Source organism: Numida meleagris, chromosome 8 (genome assembly GCF_002078875.1).
Source record: "Numida meleagris isolate 19003 breed g44 Domestic line chromosome 8, NumMel1.0, whole genome shotgun sequence".
Classification (NCBI taxonomy): Eukaryota; Metazoa; Chordata; class Aves; order Galliformes; family Numididae; genus Numida; species Numida meleagris.
In genome coordinates, this window is record NC_034416.1 from 1,439,731 (window position 1) to 1,456,771 (window position 17,041).

The 17,041-nt window shown below is 52.4% G+C and overlaps 2 protein-coding genes across 3 annotated transcripts in view; both read left to right on the forward strand.

The window, feature by feature from the left end:
* The window catches only part of LOC110403097 (putative P2Y purinoceptor 10), a 7,231-nt gene extending 676 nt beyond the window's left edge, over positions 1-6,555 (forward strand). Inside the window, exons 2-3 of one of the 2 annotated variants that reach the window (XM_021405919.1) lie at positions 3,266-3,534; positions 3,951-6,555. In XM_021405919.1, coding sequence (XP_021261594.1) covers positions 3,489-3,534; positions 3,951-4,969 — 1,065 coding nt within the window. In that variant the 5' untranslated portion in view covers positions 3,266-3,488 and the 3' untranslated portion in view covers positions 4,970-6,555. The remainder of the gene's footprint in view (positions 1-3,265; positions 3,535-3,950) is intronic. The other variant, XM_021405918.1, reaches the window with a different exon arrangement.
* On the forward strand, positions 6,699-13,816 carry LOC110403098 (putative P2Y purinoceptor 10). The gene is made up of 2 exons (XM_021405920.1): positions 6,699-9,532; positions 11,945-13,816. Exon 2 carries the CDS (start codon positions 11,995-11,997, stop codon positions 13,108-13,110), a length of 1,116 nt encoding a protein of 371 aa, XP_021261595.1. The 5' UTR covers positions 6,699-9,532; positions 11,945-11,994; the 3' UTR covers positions 13,111-13,816.

Below are 17,041 nucleotides of genomic sequence, written 5' to 3' on the forward strand. Positions count from 1 at the left end.
CAGCAATTTATATTGCCACTAAAGGAATAATAATTTCATGCTGCCCTTGCGGCATCCATGCTGCTCTTTGCCTGAATCACAATAGTGGGATATCACTGTTGGAGGCAGGGGACACAGCGTGACATACAGGAGGGCTGCTTGGATGTGGCTTTGTTCTCAGGAGTGCTGAGGCTCAGAGCTGAAGTTATGAGTTTCAGCTTACGGTTCAGAGTGCAGTCACTGCCTAAAAGTTAGCTAACTTCATTCACTGGTGCTTTGAAGCCATACTTTGTCAGAGGAGCAATGGGATAGCATTCACCTGTGCTCAGGAGGAGCTCGGCAGCACAGCCCACGGGCAGTTTGGCAGAGACAGATGAGATCCACCTTGAGTGGACCCTAAATCAGAAATTTCTTAAAGCAAATCAAAAGGGAAAAGCAAATCAAAGCACCAAGGGTGAGTCAGTGCCAAACTGGGCTTGCCACAAACCCGTGTCAGAGAAGACAGCAGCGCTGGGGCAGTGGGCAGTGCGGAGGGAGAGCTGGGACTGCACTGCCCCGAGGTGGCTGCGGGGCTGTGGGAGTGGGAATGAGAGCAGAGTGCAAACCAAAATCATCACAGCCCATCCGGCAGCACAGCACAGCACAGATCCGCTCCTCTTTTCTTTGCAGAGGAAGAAAAACAGAGAGAGAAAAAAAAAAGCACCTGTAACTGTAGAACTTTCCGCTTCTGAGTGCAAAGGTTTCAGGCTGAAGTGTGAGCGCAAAAGTGTTTCACAGCCCTGAAATGAGGACAGAGGCAGTTGTGCCGTGATCAGATCAACCTGCTGCAGGCAGGCAGCCAGGAGGGCACTGTGCTGTACTGAGATGAACATCTTCTTCCTGGAAATGTTGTGTTGTGTTTCCAGATTGTCCAGCTACAAGTCATTATGTGCGTGCTTCATTCTTTCCTTGTTGCAGCAGCCTCAGAAATGTAGTCTCTAAGTGAAGCGTACGAAGCAGTACTTAGATAATACAGTATGGATTTACTACCAATTTTTTCTTCTTTTATTTTAAAATTGAACATTCGGAGCAAAACTTTGCAGCAGGAGCTGCCTCCCCGTAATGTGGTGTAAAGGACCAACCAAAACCACTTTCCGAGGTGACACACAGAGACAAGTGTTGATAAAATCATCTCAAGGGCTTCAGCCTTTTGCACCGAAACATGGCACAGCAAATGCCTCCGCTGTCTGAACAGCTTTGCAGATAGGAAGTCTGATTGCAGACTGCCAGGGGCATCCGTGTGTGTCTGCGTCTGACCTCAGGGAGGAAGGCAGGGGGGGTGGAGAGGGAGTTACCCCCAGTCTGAGCAAAGGGGAGGAAGGGGGCAATGCTTTTTCCTGGACATGCCATGCTGAGTTTCCAAATTGTCCTGCGGCAAGTAATTGTATGCCTGTTTCATTCGTTATTTGTTGCAACAGCCTCAGAAATACAGAGTCTGCAGACCAGCTCCCACAGGAATTGCCATAGAAAGTCCATTCTTACTTGATGTGCCTCCAGCCAAACTCTAAGGACAGGTTTCCATGTCGAGGAATAGGGGGCTGTATTTCAGGTAGGGAGCAGGAAAGTTCCTTTCCTTTCCTAAGAGCCCTGAAATCAGGTTAATCACTTATGGTCACTGCGAAATTGCGTCCTGTTCAATTTAATTAAAGGGATGGATTAATGTTGTTAGCTCTCTATGACTTTGTAGTGAAGTCACCATGCTCAGCAGGCACCACGTGCCAACGAGCAGCAATCATCCACATGCACCTTGATGGTGTTAATTCTGTGGCAACCAGCAGGGTCATCCCACTCAGACCATGTTCTCGGACGTGCCCAGCCCTGAGGCCTGTGGAGGCAGAGGACAGGTTGTCCATGACCCCATAGCCCCCCTGCTGCCCCAGGCACCCCCTGCCCACCAGTCACAGCCATACAGTTACCCAGGTGATGGGGCTTGGACACGTCCTGCCCTTCCACAGAGCAGGTTCTGCAGCCTGTGGGCTCAGAAGGTGAAAGGTCCCAGGCTCCACTGCCTCCATGTAAACACCAGGAGGAGGAGGACCAATCCCCAGAGCATTTTTTCCCCTAATATCAGCAGCACAGGAGTTCTTCTTTTTGGGATCACCCAAGAAGATAGCAACACAAAGTCATGAGAATGTGGCAACACCACTGCCTTTGACCCACTGCTGGGACAGCCCCTGTCCCTCCATCTGTCCCTATGGGCTTAGAAAACTGCCTTCAACTGGGCAAGGAAGAGAAGTTTTGATTAACTCTGACACCTTGTGGACAATTAGCAGATGAGGACGAAGCTCAGAGGAATCTCTCCATGCTGGGGGGCTCCGCCATGGGCTCAGGCCATTGCAGCCCACTGGTGTCCATCGGGTGCCTGGGCACAGCTTGCTGCCATCAGAGCGTGAAGGCTGAGATGTGAGACCAGGCATGTGTATCATCCTCATGTTACAGCAAATACACATCCCAGACACATGCATTTACCCTAAATATCTCTGTTTGGTGGCCACTTTGAGTCAGCAGCCCGAGCCTGATTACTCTGAAAGCTGCTGTTGCAGCCTAGTCCTGAGCTGTCACATGAAATGTAAATAAGGCTAACTGTATCTTGGAACCCCGACATGCAAACCGACTGCTGTGACTCATCTGACCTCAGACTCACCGAAGATCCCAGGTCCGTTGGCCAGCATTTGAATAGCAGCGCGTTCTCAAAATGGAACGTTTTGCAAATGCACTCAGTCCTCTGTGGTGTCAGTGGCCACCTGGCATTGTGTTTTGTCGGAGCACGGGGCAGTCAGCTTGACCTTGGCATCTAGGCAGCTAATAACTCCGACAGTGATGCTTAACGGCTTCTTGGCAAAGCGGGAGCACACCTGGAGGGTGATGAGGGCACAGCACGTGTCCACCTGGGGCTGCAGGTGGACCTGGCCTGGGTCACCTCAGTGTTATTGTGCTGTCTGAGTGAAGGAGGGGTTGGGCAGTGCCCCAGCTGCAGCGTTTCTTTGATACTTGGTGCAGCTGAAGGAGAAGCTGAGCGTGCAGCAGGAGATAACCCTGCATTGTGAAAACCATGAGAAAATGAAACAGAAGATAAAAAGAGAAGCAAAACTGTCAGCAGCTCCTGTTAATAAAGCCTGTAGGTGCAGACATTAGTGGCCCAGTGTCGGAGCCACCTGCAGCTGCAATTAACAAGCCGAAAAAAAACCAACACTATTTGTGCTCTTTGCCATTTGAGAGCTCTAATCTCTTCTCTTTTTGTTTACAGCACAAAGAAAAGAACCCTTAGTAACAGGGGATGAGTTACTAATGCCTATCTACAGAGACACTTCTTCTTCTGGCAAGTGCCCTGTGCGAGTTTTGCTGTCAGGAAATGAGTCAGAAGCGATGGAGCAGTGTCTGCAGTGCCACATGAAATAGGAAGCCAATATTCAATGTTAACCGTCACGTTAGACACAGAAGGGAACCGCTATACTGAGAATTAGAACCCCATGGGGAAATGCCCCATAAAAACAAACTCCTGTAACTTAACCACAGGTATGATCCAGTTGTTGGCATCCACATTTCGGACACTGGGCCGTGTGGTTGCTCACTTGCAGAAGTCGGGTTGTGGCACACCTTCCTCCTGTGTATTCCTAGCTAGCTGGAGGCTATGTCACAGATGGCTTTGAGCTGCCAGAAGGACGGGAAGCTTCTCCTGCTTCTTCATGAGCAGTGCGGCACCGTTTCTCCCATGCTTATGGAAACTGGAGAGCATGCCATGGGGACAGACCCTGTGGTAGCAGTCCTATCTCCCCTGCAGGAATCACAGGAGGGGGCAGTTCTGAAGAAGGTCACAGCATGTTACACTAGCTTTACATTTCTAAGTCTCAACCCTGTCAAATAGGAAACGTGAATACTGACAACTCTTGCAGTGCCTCTGCCTTTACACCCCTTGCTTTTGCTCTTCCCAGGTATGAACCGCACCTCCACTTCTGTGCCAAATGTTTCCAGCAGCCCCAGCATGATGGAGAGCAACTGCTCTGATCCCAACGTAACCTACAAATCCACGCTGTACGCAGCCACCTACACCATCATCTTCATCCCCGGCCTGCTGGCCAACAGCGCTGCCCTCTGGGTGCTGTGCCGCTTCATCAGCAAGAAGAACAAAGCCATCATCTTCATGATCAACCTGGCCGTGGCCGACCTGGCGCACGTCCTCTCGCTGCCGCTGCGGATTTACTATTATATCAACCGCACGTGGCCTTTTGGCAAATTCCTCTGCTTGCTGTGCTTCTACCTGAAGTACCTCAACATGTACGCCAGCATCTGCTTCCTCACCTGCATCAGCATCCAGCGGTACGTCTTCCTGTACCAGCCCTTCAAGGCCAAGGACTGGAAGCGCCGCTACGACATCGCCATCAGCGCGGCCGTCTGGCTCTTCGTGGGCGCCGCGTGCTCCCCGTTCCCCATCATGCGCAGCTTCCGCCTGCAGGACAACTCCAAGACCTGCTTTGCAGACCTGGAGGTGCGGCAGATCGAGAGCAAGGTGGCCACCGTGGCGATGACGGCCACCGCGGAGCTCTTCGGCTTCATTGGGCCCCTCATCGTCATCGTGTTCTGCACCTGGAAAACAAAGATCTCCCTTCGGGGCTTCCAGATACCTCTGCAAAACAACAACGAGAGGCGGAAAGCTTCGAGGATGGTATCCACCTGCGCCATCGTGTTCTTTGTGTGTTTCGCACCGTATCACATCAATTTCTTTTTCTACATGATGGTGAAAGAAAACGTTATCACAGATTGCCTCCTGCGCAGGATCACGCTGCACACCCAGCCCTTCTGCTTAACTCTTGCCAGTCTGGACTGCTGCTTGGATCCGATCCTCTATTTCTTTATGACTTCGGAGTTTCAGGACCAGATCTCCAGACACAGCAGCATGGCCATCAGGAGTCGGCTCATGAGCAAAGAGAGTGCGTCGTCAGTTAAGGAATGAAATAAAGCCAGCATAAAAAAATGAAGATATTTCATCTGAAATTCAGGATCGTTCAACTACCGACTCCATTGCAGAAGTCCCCTCATTTGCTCAGGGGAGTTTTGTAGCAGTGGAAATCTTTTGATACACACAAGATAAAACTTCAAGATCAACGTGTTGGAGTGAGCCATCAGGCGTTGACTGCACCCACCGCTGTGATGACCATTCCTGACCCAGCTGGACTGGAAAATCCCCAAAGCCTTTGATGGGAAATGGTGGAAACATCCTAGGAGCTTTTCTTCCCATTTCTCCAACTCCAGGGGCTCTTTGTTCAAGCAAATATGATTATTCATCCATACACTGGCATCTGCTGAAGTGCTTTCTCCGCACACCGTGCCTACAAGACCATAGAGGTGGCCAGTAGAAGCAAGCAGCAGTTTTGCTGTCCGTGCTCAGGGACACAGACGTGGAGCTTGCTCCAGCATGGAGCCCCAGCTTGCTGCTGCCTGCCCCGGCTCTCAGCGCATTGCTCTGGTCACCTCGCTTACCACCGCTTCATTCCTTCCTGCTCTTTCCATCAACTTCTCACCCAGCTCCAAGCGTGCTCCTTACCTCTGGGTGCATCCTGTGCCTTACCCCTGTAGCCGGTGCTGTGAGGTTGCCCACGTTCTGCTCAATGGGACCTTTCCTTGCTCCAGGTCCCCTTCACACCCCAAGGGACAGCGCTGCTGGCAGTGGGGACCCAGCATCAGTGCTGCTGGTTTGGGTGACCCCAGCAGCACCACGCTGCTCCTCATCCCCGTATGTGCATGGATCCTTCAGCTCAGTGCTGGGACAGCACTGTGAGATCCTTCTGGAGGGGTTCAGGGACACATCTACTAGAGAAGAAAGGTGCCCCTGCCTCGGTGGTTTCACTAATGTGTGACAGCTCCTAGGCCGAATTCTGCCAATGCGTGTAACTTCAATGGTTTCCTCGTGATAACTGAGGACTGTTTTGCTGAACAGAAGCACTGATTTATTCCCTCTGAAACCTGTCTTTCCAAAAAAACATGTGTTCAGTGGCATCATCTCACATGTTGCTAGAAAACAGATAAAATACCAGAAACACTTGCGGGGTATATTTTAACTACGCAATACCACTTCATTACTTTTTTGCTTACCCAACATTTTTCTGCATATTACAGTATTTTACTTGACTGTTTTACAATAAACAGGGAACAATTCAACAGCCAGGTTTGGAAAAACTTTACACTGGAGCTCTTCTTGAAGGCAGTGAACAGCTGTTGATTGAACCCAATAAGCTGCCATAGTTCTCCTCTGGTTGGTGAGAGGATGATTATAGACCACAGTATTACGAACTTAATCTTACAAGCAGAGAAGTGAGAACACCAAAAGATGCCCATCCAAAGGGAGTAGCTTTCACATGGTGTTACTGCAGCTTCTGTAGCTTTGTAGTGAGAACTGGGAGCTGTTTGCTGTGTTTACAATTCTCCGTTTATCGAGGAATACAAGTCAAAGGCACTGTTATGGCAAGTGTGTAGCTCATTCTACATTGTTCTTTCCAAAAATTGATGCTTCCGAAATAAACGCATGGTTTGCAAGTGTGAGCTGAGTTTCCTAGTGGTCCCTTGCCACCTGCAGAACAGAACGGGATCAGCTCCTCCTTCGCGTGGATCAGAGGTCGTTATGAAGTGTACTGGTTGCTGCTTTTGTTGTTCCTTAAGATTCCCCTCCAGCCTACGGAAAGGCGTGGGATGGACCTCCACTGGGGACAATGTTCCCATCCCCATGAGGGCATCCCCAGCGCCTCATCTCCTGCTGTCACCCCATCTCCCTGCCTTGCTCACCCCAGAGCTCCCTCAGACCCCACTTAACCAACTTGTCTGAACTGCTGCACATCAGAGACCCCCAGCCTGTCCTCTGCAAACCCATACAAGAAATCCCAAGGTTTTAGTCCAAGCCAAACACTCCACAGCAGAACAGGCCCCCAGCAGACCCAGCTTCCCCCAGGAGGGGACTTGGGACTGCAGACGTACCAGCCCCACTTCCTGCAATTCACTCCATTTCCCATTGCCATACAATGCGTTTATTATTTTGTCCATAGGAAGCATCACTTCACGTTGTTCCTCCTGGATTTTCTCCTGTGCTGGTCCCATTAGCAAAGAAATATGCCTCTTGCAGGGCAAGCAAATGGTCCCTCATGCTGACTGATATCAGAGCTGAGAGGTTCCTCTCCTGCTTGGGGAAGGGTTCTCCTTTGTCGGACAGCAACAGGAGCAGGGTTACAGCCTATCGGGTTTCTTGCCTTCCTGCAGGTCCCCAGTTCCGAGCTGCAGGATTCTGTGAGTACCTCAACTCCAGTTTCTTTCCCATCAGGAAGTGACAGCTCTCTGCAGAGAAAAATCACGATTCTCTGTAGATACAGGAGAACCAGAAGCTGCCTCAAAGGTATGAAAGCTCTTCATCACATTTAATAGATTCTGGGCACACGACTTGTGCATGTTCACTAAAAAATACCTGGCTTGTGCTTTACACAAGAGCTTAGTATGAATAGGTTGGCAATGACCAAAGATTATTTTCTGTAAAATAAATCCAGTCTTCCAAGAACTGCTCTGTAAAGACCCGTGTGCCATGGGGACCGGCCCCAGCCCCGCACACTGCTGGCCCGCTCAGCTCAGTCCCTGCGTGGGGCTGAGAGCTTTGTGCGAAGGAGAGCGGCTCCTCCGAGTGCCCCAGGCTGTTGGTCAGACATCCCAGGCTGTTTGTCAGACATCCCAGGCTGTTTGTCAGACATCCTTCAGGTGCATCCTGTCAGACATTTCCCAGTGCCGAGCGCTCGCAGAGGTGCGGGTGATCTGCCCTTGGCCTCCTGCCCACAGGATACCAGTCTGAAGGCAGAGCCGACCTTCCGCTGCAGGCTCAGATAAAGCCTCATGCAGCTGCTTAGGAGTTCCTTCGTGTCTTCTGCTTTTAAAAATACAGATGTGCAGAGTGCAAAATGGGTGTCCCACATCTCCTGCTGGAGTGCTGAGCAGCGGGGAAGGGCTCGGCAGGGGTGTGAGGGGAGCCCAGTGACCAGCGAGTCCCTGCAGACAGCTCCAGAAATGGGGCTGAAGTGGATGGGTGTGGGCTGGACGCATGCCCTGGCCTCAGCAGGAGGACATCCTCACAGGATATCCTGGTAGAACATCACTTTGCTTCAGGATCAACCTTTAACCTCCGCAGAGAGATGCTCTGGCACAAGTCCAACCCCCCTTGTACAAATCTGAGCTCTTTGCAAGCAATTGCACGCCATTATTTCTCCCGGGGATCACCATCAGCTGCTGAAAATGATTCATGAGGAGAAAAGATGAATGATGAGCAGCTCTTGCACCTTCCAAACCACTCTGCAGGGTTGGTCCCAGCCGTGGAGCCAGGGACTTGCACTGCGGTTGGTGTTACCTCTTTCGCTTCTCTTCCACAGTTATGTTCTTGCTCATTTTTCGGGCTCATAGGACAGACTAAAGAAAATAAATATAGAACAGGATAGGGTAGGGTAGGGTAGCATAGGGTAGGATATTCGAAAAGGACCTACAAAGATAATCAAAGAACACTTATTTTCTACTGCACTTTAAGTACAAGATGAAAGGGGAATGTAGCAGCATCCACCTCAGCTTCACCAACCCCGGGGACCAGAAGATGCAGCACTGCGAATGAGGCAGCTTGGGAGAAGTCACACGATGTGTAGGTGTGCCAGTGCTCAGCAGCCGTGAAAGAAGAAGGTCATTCTCAGCATAGGGGAAATAAAAGTTATATATGTGGATATATAGATACACTTAGATATCTAGGGCAGGGCAGGGTAGGGTAGGGTAGGGTAGGATGGGATAGGGTAGGGTAGGATGAAGATATGTGGATATATAGATGCACATATATAGATATGGAAAAGGAATTAAAGGATGCAAAAACTGAAAAAGAAATTGGGAACGATGGACAATCTGTTTTTGTAAAAAAGTACTGTTTGGGGAAAATGTCAATCTTAAACCATCACATCATTTCAGAAATAAGTTCCAAACCCCTCTACGCTTTAGCCTGTAGGCTTCATCATCTGAGGTTCACAGTAACAGAAGGAAATGCAAGGAAATCACTGCCTCCCAGTAACTTTCTACTCATCCAGCGTTTGGTTTTCCCTTCTGTATGTAACAGTTTTCACGAGCACGGGACAGCAAAGAAAAGGAGAAGCAGGCTGACCGAAGCTCACACCCACACTGTGCAAGTTCGGAGCCAACGGAGTGCGTCCGAGCTGTGTCCCGTGGCATTGGTCGCAGTGATGTCACCGCCCTGCCAGCTGTTTTCACGTCACTCACTGAAGAAATTTTGCTTGCTGGAGGGAAACGAAATCCAGGATTTCCTGTTCTGCAGCCGCTGTGCCGGGCTGCAGATGCCGGCAGGATTCCTTCCAGCGCTCCAAAAACATGTGGGAGTTTGGAGGGGAGCCGCCGGAGCCGGGAGCGCTGCACGGAGCTGTCGCAAAGCAAAGCCGAGGGCTCGCTGCTCTTGCAGCCTAGCATGGATGCCAGCCCCGTGCAGGATGGGAGCTGCGGGGAGGTAAGCCCCATTGCCGCTATGCATTTTTTCCAGTAGATAGAAGCTGTGGCAGTTCCGAGCAACGCTATCGTGGTGGGGTTTGATTTTCTGTTTTACATTTGGTTTTACGTTCTGGCAGTGACAGTGGCTGCATATTTCTGTGTCGTTGGCTGGGAGGGGGGAGCAGAGCGCTGTGCACATGAGCAGGAGGCGGCTTGCAGCAAGCATTGCCTCCTACAGCAAAGAACTTCAGCTTTGTTACGGGCAGGAGCTGCTGGAACCGACCGGCTCTGTTTATGCATTTCCCATCAGTGCTTGGATTAAACAAACAAAACTACTGCTTGAAACACAGGTTCCAAAAATCCTCTGCTACTTGAAATCAGCAGCTTGCTTCAAGCCAAAAGTGTGGGGTTTTTTTTCTTTTTCTTTTTCTTAATATTTTCTTTACTCAGCTGCTTCTCCCTCCAGCATCCCAGCCCCGAGCAGGACTGGAGGGCAGCAGCTCTGCTGTCCTGTCCCATCTCATCCCCTCCCTTCCCACCCCATCCCGCCTGATCCCATCCCATCCCACTGCAGCCAGACTCCGGCGTGGCTCCGTCTGTCCAACAAACCCATGGAAAGGATGAGGGCGAGTTTGCCAGTGGATCTGGGAGCACTAAAAATCCGTACCGCAGAAATGCAGAGCTGGGTGGGGCGGGCGGTGATTCAGAGCAGCCAGCGATTTCCAATACCGACAGCCATCTACGTGTCCAGAAAAAGACACTGCTCACATACTCCGAGAAGCACCGTGGTGCTGTGATAGCTGCCTTAGTGTCCTGACGAAGCGCAGAGTTTGCTGGTGCTCACAGCCCCGCAGCTGATGGCTCTGCCTGCTCTCTCCTCTGCATTTCCAGCTGTGAACCCACCAGGACAGGCATGAAGTTTGGCATATAGCCGGATAAATCTCAGCTTTACCATGGACAAAAGCCACCCCCAGCTCCTGTCCACAAGTGGATCAGAGCGGGGAGAGGGCATTACCCTCTACACCAATAGCAATAAGAAAAAGAATGCCCCTGCCCCTGCCCATCAAAACAATGAAGGAATTGCAGGCAAAGCCCTGCCAAAGCACAGCAGCATCCCTGCCCTGCAATGAATGAAAACCCGATGCTGTCAGGCAGAGCCATGCTGGACGAGCTTCGGCAGGACTCGGTGCTGCTGGCTGCAGGAGCTCCCCCTGCTCTCACCAGGTGTGCTGGCAAGCACTGCCAAACCAAAACTGCACGTCCAGGTGATAGCCTGGCCAAGAAACGCACGCTGCTGGGCTGCCAGCAAAGCCAACGATTGGAGAAAGCAGGCTGTGAGGCTCCTCATGGCCACGGCTCTTAGGATGTGGGCTGCTGGGACAGGAGAACAACTCTGACTAATAGGATACCTATGTAGCATCCTATGAACCTTCATGGAGAAAGCATCCTATACATGACTAGTGTCCTATCTATCTATAGAGAGCCTCCTGTGTGTATTTCTATCATCCTTTATATCAGTATAGAGCATCCTGTGTACATACAGAGCATCCTCCCCGCAGCATCCTCCCACACACAGAGGCACGCCAGCCCCCAGCATGACCCGCTAACATCCCCATGCTGGGAGGAGAAACAGGCAAAGGGAGGGAAAGAAACTCTGCTTACTAGGAGACAGATGCATTTATCTTCCTGTGCGTCCTGCTGCTGGAGGACTGCTCCTGTTGCTATAACACGATGCCTGCACAGCGCACCACGAGGGCCCAAATTGAGTTAGCAGGACCAGCAGAGGGGCTGGCGTGCGTTCGGCTGGTTATTAGCTTATAACCCAGCCCTGAGTCTGGAGCCAGAGCTCTGATGGATCTGTCTGCACCTCCCTGGCCAGCCACTGCTCTGCTCTGCTGCATCGTTTGTGGGTGCTGCTTACTGCCATGCTGCTGGCGTGCTCCAAACCTCTGCGCAGATCCAAAAAGGCCCACTCATAGCCCCTCTTTACTTGTAGCCTCGTGGAAATCACTTGTAGATGTACCAGAGAGCACCAGTTTGATCAGAGTTTGTCAGAAAGCTGTGTGCAGTAGAAGTGGTTCTGGAAAAAGCCTGGAGAGATGAAGATGCGCTCAGGCATTAGCAATGGCAATTAATGATACGGCGCTCAAGGCAACATCACTGTGACACTGGGCTGGGGGACGCAAAATCCAGCTGCAGTTTAGCAGATAAAATCTTCTAGGAGCAACCTGGAGGATGCCCGGGGTCAGCATGGCCTGGAGTGCATTTATTCAACGTGGGGAAACATTGGGTGGTTTTTGGCACTGCACGGGGACATGGTTCAGTGGGCACTGCGGTGAGGGTTCAAGGGTTGGACTAGATGATCTCGGTGGTCTCTTCCAACCTTAATAATCCTGTGTTTCTGTACATTGCCTGTGTTTGCTCCCTGCAGGAAGCCTCCCTCCGCCTGAACCCACTGGTGAGCAAGGAGCCTGGGCCGAGATGGAGAGCAACGCGTCCTCGGGGAACTGCAGCCAGCCCCAGATGTCCTTCCAGAACACGCTGTACGCAGCCACCTACACCATCATCTTCATCCCCGGCCTGCTGGCCAACAGCGCTGCCCTCTGGGTGCTGTGCCGCTTCATCAGCAAGAAGAGCAAGGCCGTCATCTTCATGATCAACCTGGCCGTGGCCGACCTGGCGCACGTCCTCTCGCTGCCGCTGCGGATGTATTACTACATCAACCACACGTGGCCCTTCGGGACCTTCCTCTGCCAGATGTGCTTCTACCTGAAGTACCTCAACATGTACGCCAGCATCTGCTTCCTCACCTGCATCAGCATCCAGCGGTACCTCTTCCTCCTGCATCCCTTCAGGGCCAAGGCCTGGAAGCGTCGCTACGACGTGGGGCTCAGCGCGGCCGTCTGGCTCTTCGTGGGCGCTGCCTGCCTGCCCCTACCCATCGTCAGGAGCCCGGCCCTGTCCAACAGCACCACCACCTGCTTCTCCGACCTGGCCGTCAAGCAGCTGACGCCGGGAGCCTCCATCGCTCTGGTGACGGTGGCGGAGCTCTTCGGGTTCGTCATTCCCTTCGGCATCATCGCGTGGTGCACCTGGAAGATGCGGCAGTCGCTGCGGGAGGGCGGGACGCAGCTGCAGAGCGCCAGCGAGAAGCAGAAGGCGCTGCGGATGGTGCTGATGTGCGCCGCCGTCTTCTTCATCTGCTTCACCCCCTACCACATCAACTTCCCCTTCTTCATGATGGTGATCGAGAACATCATCACGGACTGCACCGTGCACAGCAACACGCTCCGCTTCCACCCCATCTCCCTCTGCCTGGCCAGCCTCAACTGCTGCCTGGACCCGGTCCTCTACTACTTCATGACTTCCGAGTTCCAGGACCAGCTGCTGCAGCACGGCTGTGCTGCCCTATGGGCTCGCCTCACACGCAGCCGACGCAGCCTCTCCGGGAGCGATGGCAGCCACGACATCCGCACCAAGAGGAGAAACCTGCCACGGTTTCAGTTTTGGTCCCTCCCCAAGTTCTTTGGGAGGATAAACAGCATGGAAATCCCCCCGATGCAGCCCGACGAGCTCCTCTTGGAGTCCATCTCTTGAAAACGAGGCATTCCTCCCCACCTTGGCATTTCCATTGCTTGAGTGAAGATCGTGTTACGTCTCCAAGTACGCATTAATGCATGTTGGTCTCCAAATACGTGTTAGTACGTGCTGAATTACCCTCGTGTGCACCAGCTGTGGGGATCAGACCTGGGACGACATTCTGACCGAGGGAGGTTTGGTGTTGCTGTTGGGGACAGTTTGCCTTACAGCATTCTCCATCATGGCACACCTAAAACATCACAGCCACCACCACCATCAGTGTTTCTCCCATGCTGGACTGCGAAGGTCTTGCTCCCCTGCATTTGTTGGTGTTTCAGTGTTTTACCTGTTTATCAGCTGCGGAAGCCCTTCTGCTGCAGCCTGGCTCTCCACACACTGGGATCAGGACGCTCAGCAATCTGCATGTAAAGCAAACATCTCCACAGGGAAAACCAATAATCTTGCCAAAACCCAGCTGAGTTGGGACCTCAGGGCTGGGAGGACAAGGGGCTGGCAGTGCCATTCCTCCTGCCATTGCAGGAGCCCTTTGCTCAAGCCTCTTCACGTTGATGCAGATGCTATGCAGCCTCTCAGTTCTGCTTCATAACCCAGAAATGGTCCCAGCCTGCACTGGGGACCGAGAAGCGTTTACAAACCTGACCCGAGTGCATCCTATGAACTTCAAACTCGGGGGGAAATAAAATGTTCTCAATGAGCCTTTGCACACCACGGGTATTATTTTAAAGGCTGCAACTTGCAAATAATCTTGAGGTTGTAGGAATTGATTTGAGCCTCCTCCAAAGAGCCCCAAGCACCACGCTCAGGCAGCATTTCCATTCCACGCTCTTCTCAGCCACATGCACTCCATTCATTTATCAGCTAGCCCCATACCAGCTCTGCTCCCCCAGCAGAGCACAAGCTCCAGGGGTGCCCATCCCGCTCCTGGCCCCATTTGTGCTGCCAGGAGGCTCCAAAAAGCCCCACTGACACCACAGCCCCATGCACAGCGCACGGGTTGGAGCTTTGCTCTCGCAGACCAAAGCCCTGGTGACCGCAGTGCCAAAAACCCTCAGAGAATTAGTTAAGTACATGTAGGCAGAGGGTTGGGTTTTTTTGATAGAAAACAGGCTGATTGATAATTGGATGCACATTTCCAGCCCATGCAGCACTTCTGGTGCAGGCGGTGCACAGCAGAGGGACAGGAACACGAAGAAACTGCGCAGCAAGGGCAGGCAGCACACACACACACTGCCCCCCAGTGCACGCTGCCCCCCCGTGTGCCCAAATCCATCACCAAAAACACGCAAGAGCAACAAGAGGAAGGGTTCTCCTTGCTTGCTTGGAGGGGAAAAAAATGTTTTTTTAGGGCTGAAAATCCATGCACGTTGGGGTGGACTTCCCGGTGGAGCCCAGCGACCGCTCTTGGCGCTGAGCGAAGGCAAACCTGGCCACAGCAGCTCCGTCACCGCTGAGACCTCACTGCTTCCTCCTCAGAGAAAACTGGAAAAAGAAAGAAAAATCAAAACTGGCAGCAGTGTCACGTGCAGAGAGCAGAGGCTGTTCCGGAGGGCGGCCCTGCCTGCACCACAGCTCACAGGGGAAATTTGTTTTTAAGAAACCCTCTGGGGGCTACGTGCACAGGACAGCAATGATTTTGCTGTTGCTGCTGCTAGAGTAACAGCTTTGATAATCTCCTGAACAGAGAGATGATGGGAGGGGACTTTGCTCTTGTACCTCACACAGACTAAGTGAAAGCTTTGCTTGTTGCTGTCACCGGTTCTGCTCTGGCAGAAGAGGATCTGCTGGGTCTTACCCAAACCCAAGGAGATTCCCTTCCCACAGCAGATGCTCTGAGGGTTTGCTTTGCTTTGCAGGAGCACAGGAAAAGCTGAAGGTTGGAGAGAATGGAGAGCAGGGGGTGGGGTTCAGATCAACAGCAGCGCGTTCACTTGTGGGTGAGCAGCCAAGCTGGGCTCCCTGCATTTGGCACCGCGTCCTGAGATCCCACGTGCAATTGTGCTATCCACAGGCAATGAGTTATTCCACCCACATGCCATTAATTATACACCCAACATTCTGCAGCCCTTAAACAAGGACTGCCCAGGGCGATGCCTCTCGCACACAATACTTCTGAAGGTGCTGCAGGAAGGGAAGGCCAGCAGATCTTGTTGCTTTAAACCAAACCGAGGCAGGGAGCGGTTTTCCAGCCAGGCATGATTTCATCCAACCCAAGCCCAAATTTTGATTCATGGGCTCAGCCACCGCCCTGCAAAGCTCGGGGCACGGATGTGAACCGCGGTGGCATCGGTTGAGCAACCCGCAGCTGATCGTCAGCCCCTCACGCTGCAGAACGACGCGGTGCCAGCCACAAATCCCTGCTCACAGCACGTGGAAAAGCGCACTGATGTGCTCACTCTGCACATCGCTGGGACACCCCACACGGTGAGGGTCACTGCCACGACTCAGTGCAGCCTAGACCCATTGCACCCAGTGAGGCTTTCCCTGCAAGAACTGCCATGCTGAGCCACAGGGGATTTTTTAATCTGTATTTTTAACAACAACAAAAAAGATTATTTCCCTGAGACAAGCAGAGAGGGAGGAAATTCATCCCCAGGCTGAACTTTTTGGCCATGGGCTGGTGAGAGCAGCGCTAGCTCCCTTGCAAACACCCCATGCCCCATGTGCCCTCCCTGGGCTCTTCCTTGCTAAGTTGGCACCGAGCAAACCAGCTCATTAGCAAACCAGCTCATTAGCACCAGCCTGAGGTGGGAAGGCATGCAGCCACCCCAACTGCAAGCCCTGCCTTCAGCTTCCGAAATAGGGAGGTCAGCCGCAGCACGGCGCAGTGCGAGCAGGGCACTGCCAAAACAGGATATGGTTATGCTCCCAAAAGTGGCTTTGAAACAAAAAAAGCTTATCTGTACAGTAAGTGCTGCCCAAACATGGGCCATGCCTTCTTATAAACGGGCCGGCTTCTGCGGAAATAAAAGCATATAGCGAAGCATCCATCGCACAGCTGAGCAGGAAACAGAAAAAATACACCCCTTTCGGAGCCCAGGCGCTATTCAGATGTGAGGTTTTCTTGATGCTGCCCTGTTCCCGGCACTTGGCTGACTTTGAAAGCAACGCCCGAACCCACAGGATGGGGGAGTGGAGCACCCCGAGCTGCAGAGCATCCCAGGCAGACACACACACGGCTGCAGGCTGCTTCCCATGTTGCCCAAGCTGCCCCATTTGGGGGGGTCATTCGGCAAGCCCCGGGGCTGAGAAACCTGGGGACAACCAGATTTTACATCGCATGCTTTTGGGGAGGAAAGGATGGAGGAAAAGGGTTTTCTTGCAATGGCTTGGCTGAAAGCACCCTGCAGAGAGCACGGGCAGCTGCCAGGAGGCGCAGCGCACCCAGGGATGTTCCCCATCGCTGAAAGCAACAACGGAAACATTGTGGGACTGACACGACCAAGGGAGCAGCTCCCCAGGGTCCCCAGCCCCACAGAAGCAGCAGAACCCAACCCCAGTGCTTTGACTGCACAAGCAGCAGCAGCAGATCAATCCAACCCTCAGCCCAAGGGACAGCGCTGCGGTGAGCACACCACAGTGCTGACAGCTCCCACTCAAGATTAATTATCGTGCATTAAGTAATCATCAGGCTTCAAAAGCAATGCCTGTGAGCTCTACATATTAGAACAACAGCTGCTCAAGCAGCCAAGTGCCCGTGTGCTTTGAGAGATGCAACCCTTGCACAGAGCTGTGCCACCACAGGGACCAGAGTACTAAAATGAATTGAATTTTCATTCCTCAACCCTTCAACAGTTCTCAATCCTTCTTGATCTCATAGAATCACAGACAGGTTGGGTTGGAAGGGACCTTAAAGCCCACCCAGCCCCAACCCCTGTACCATGGGCTGGGTACCCCCCTGCTCAGGCTGCCCAGGACCCATCCACGGCCT

Coding starts and splice junctions, on each gene's coding strand:
- LOC110403098 (XM_021405920.1), top strand. CDS start 11,995: ATGGAGAGCAACGCGTCCTCGGGGAACTGCAGCCAGCCCCAGATGTCC.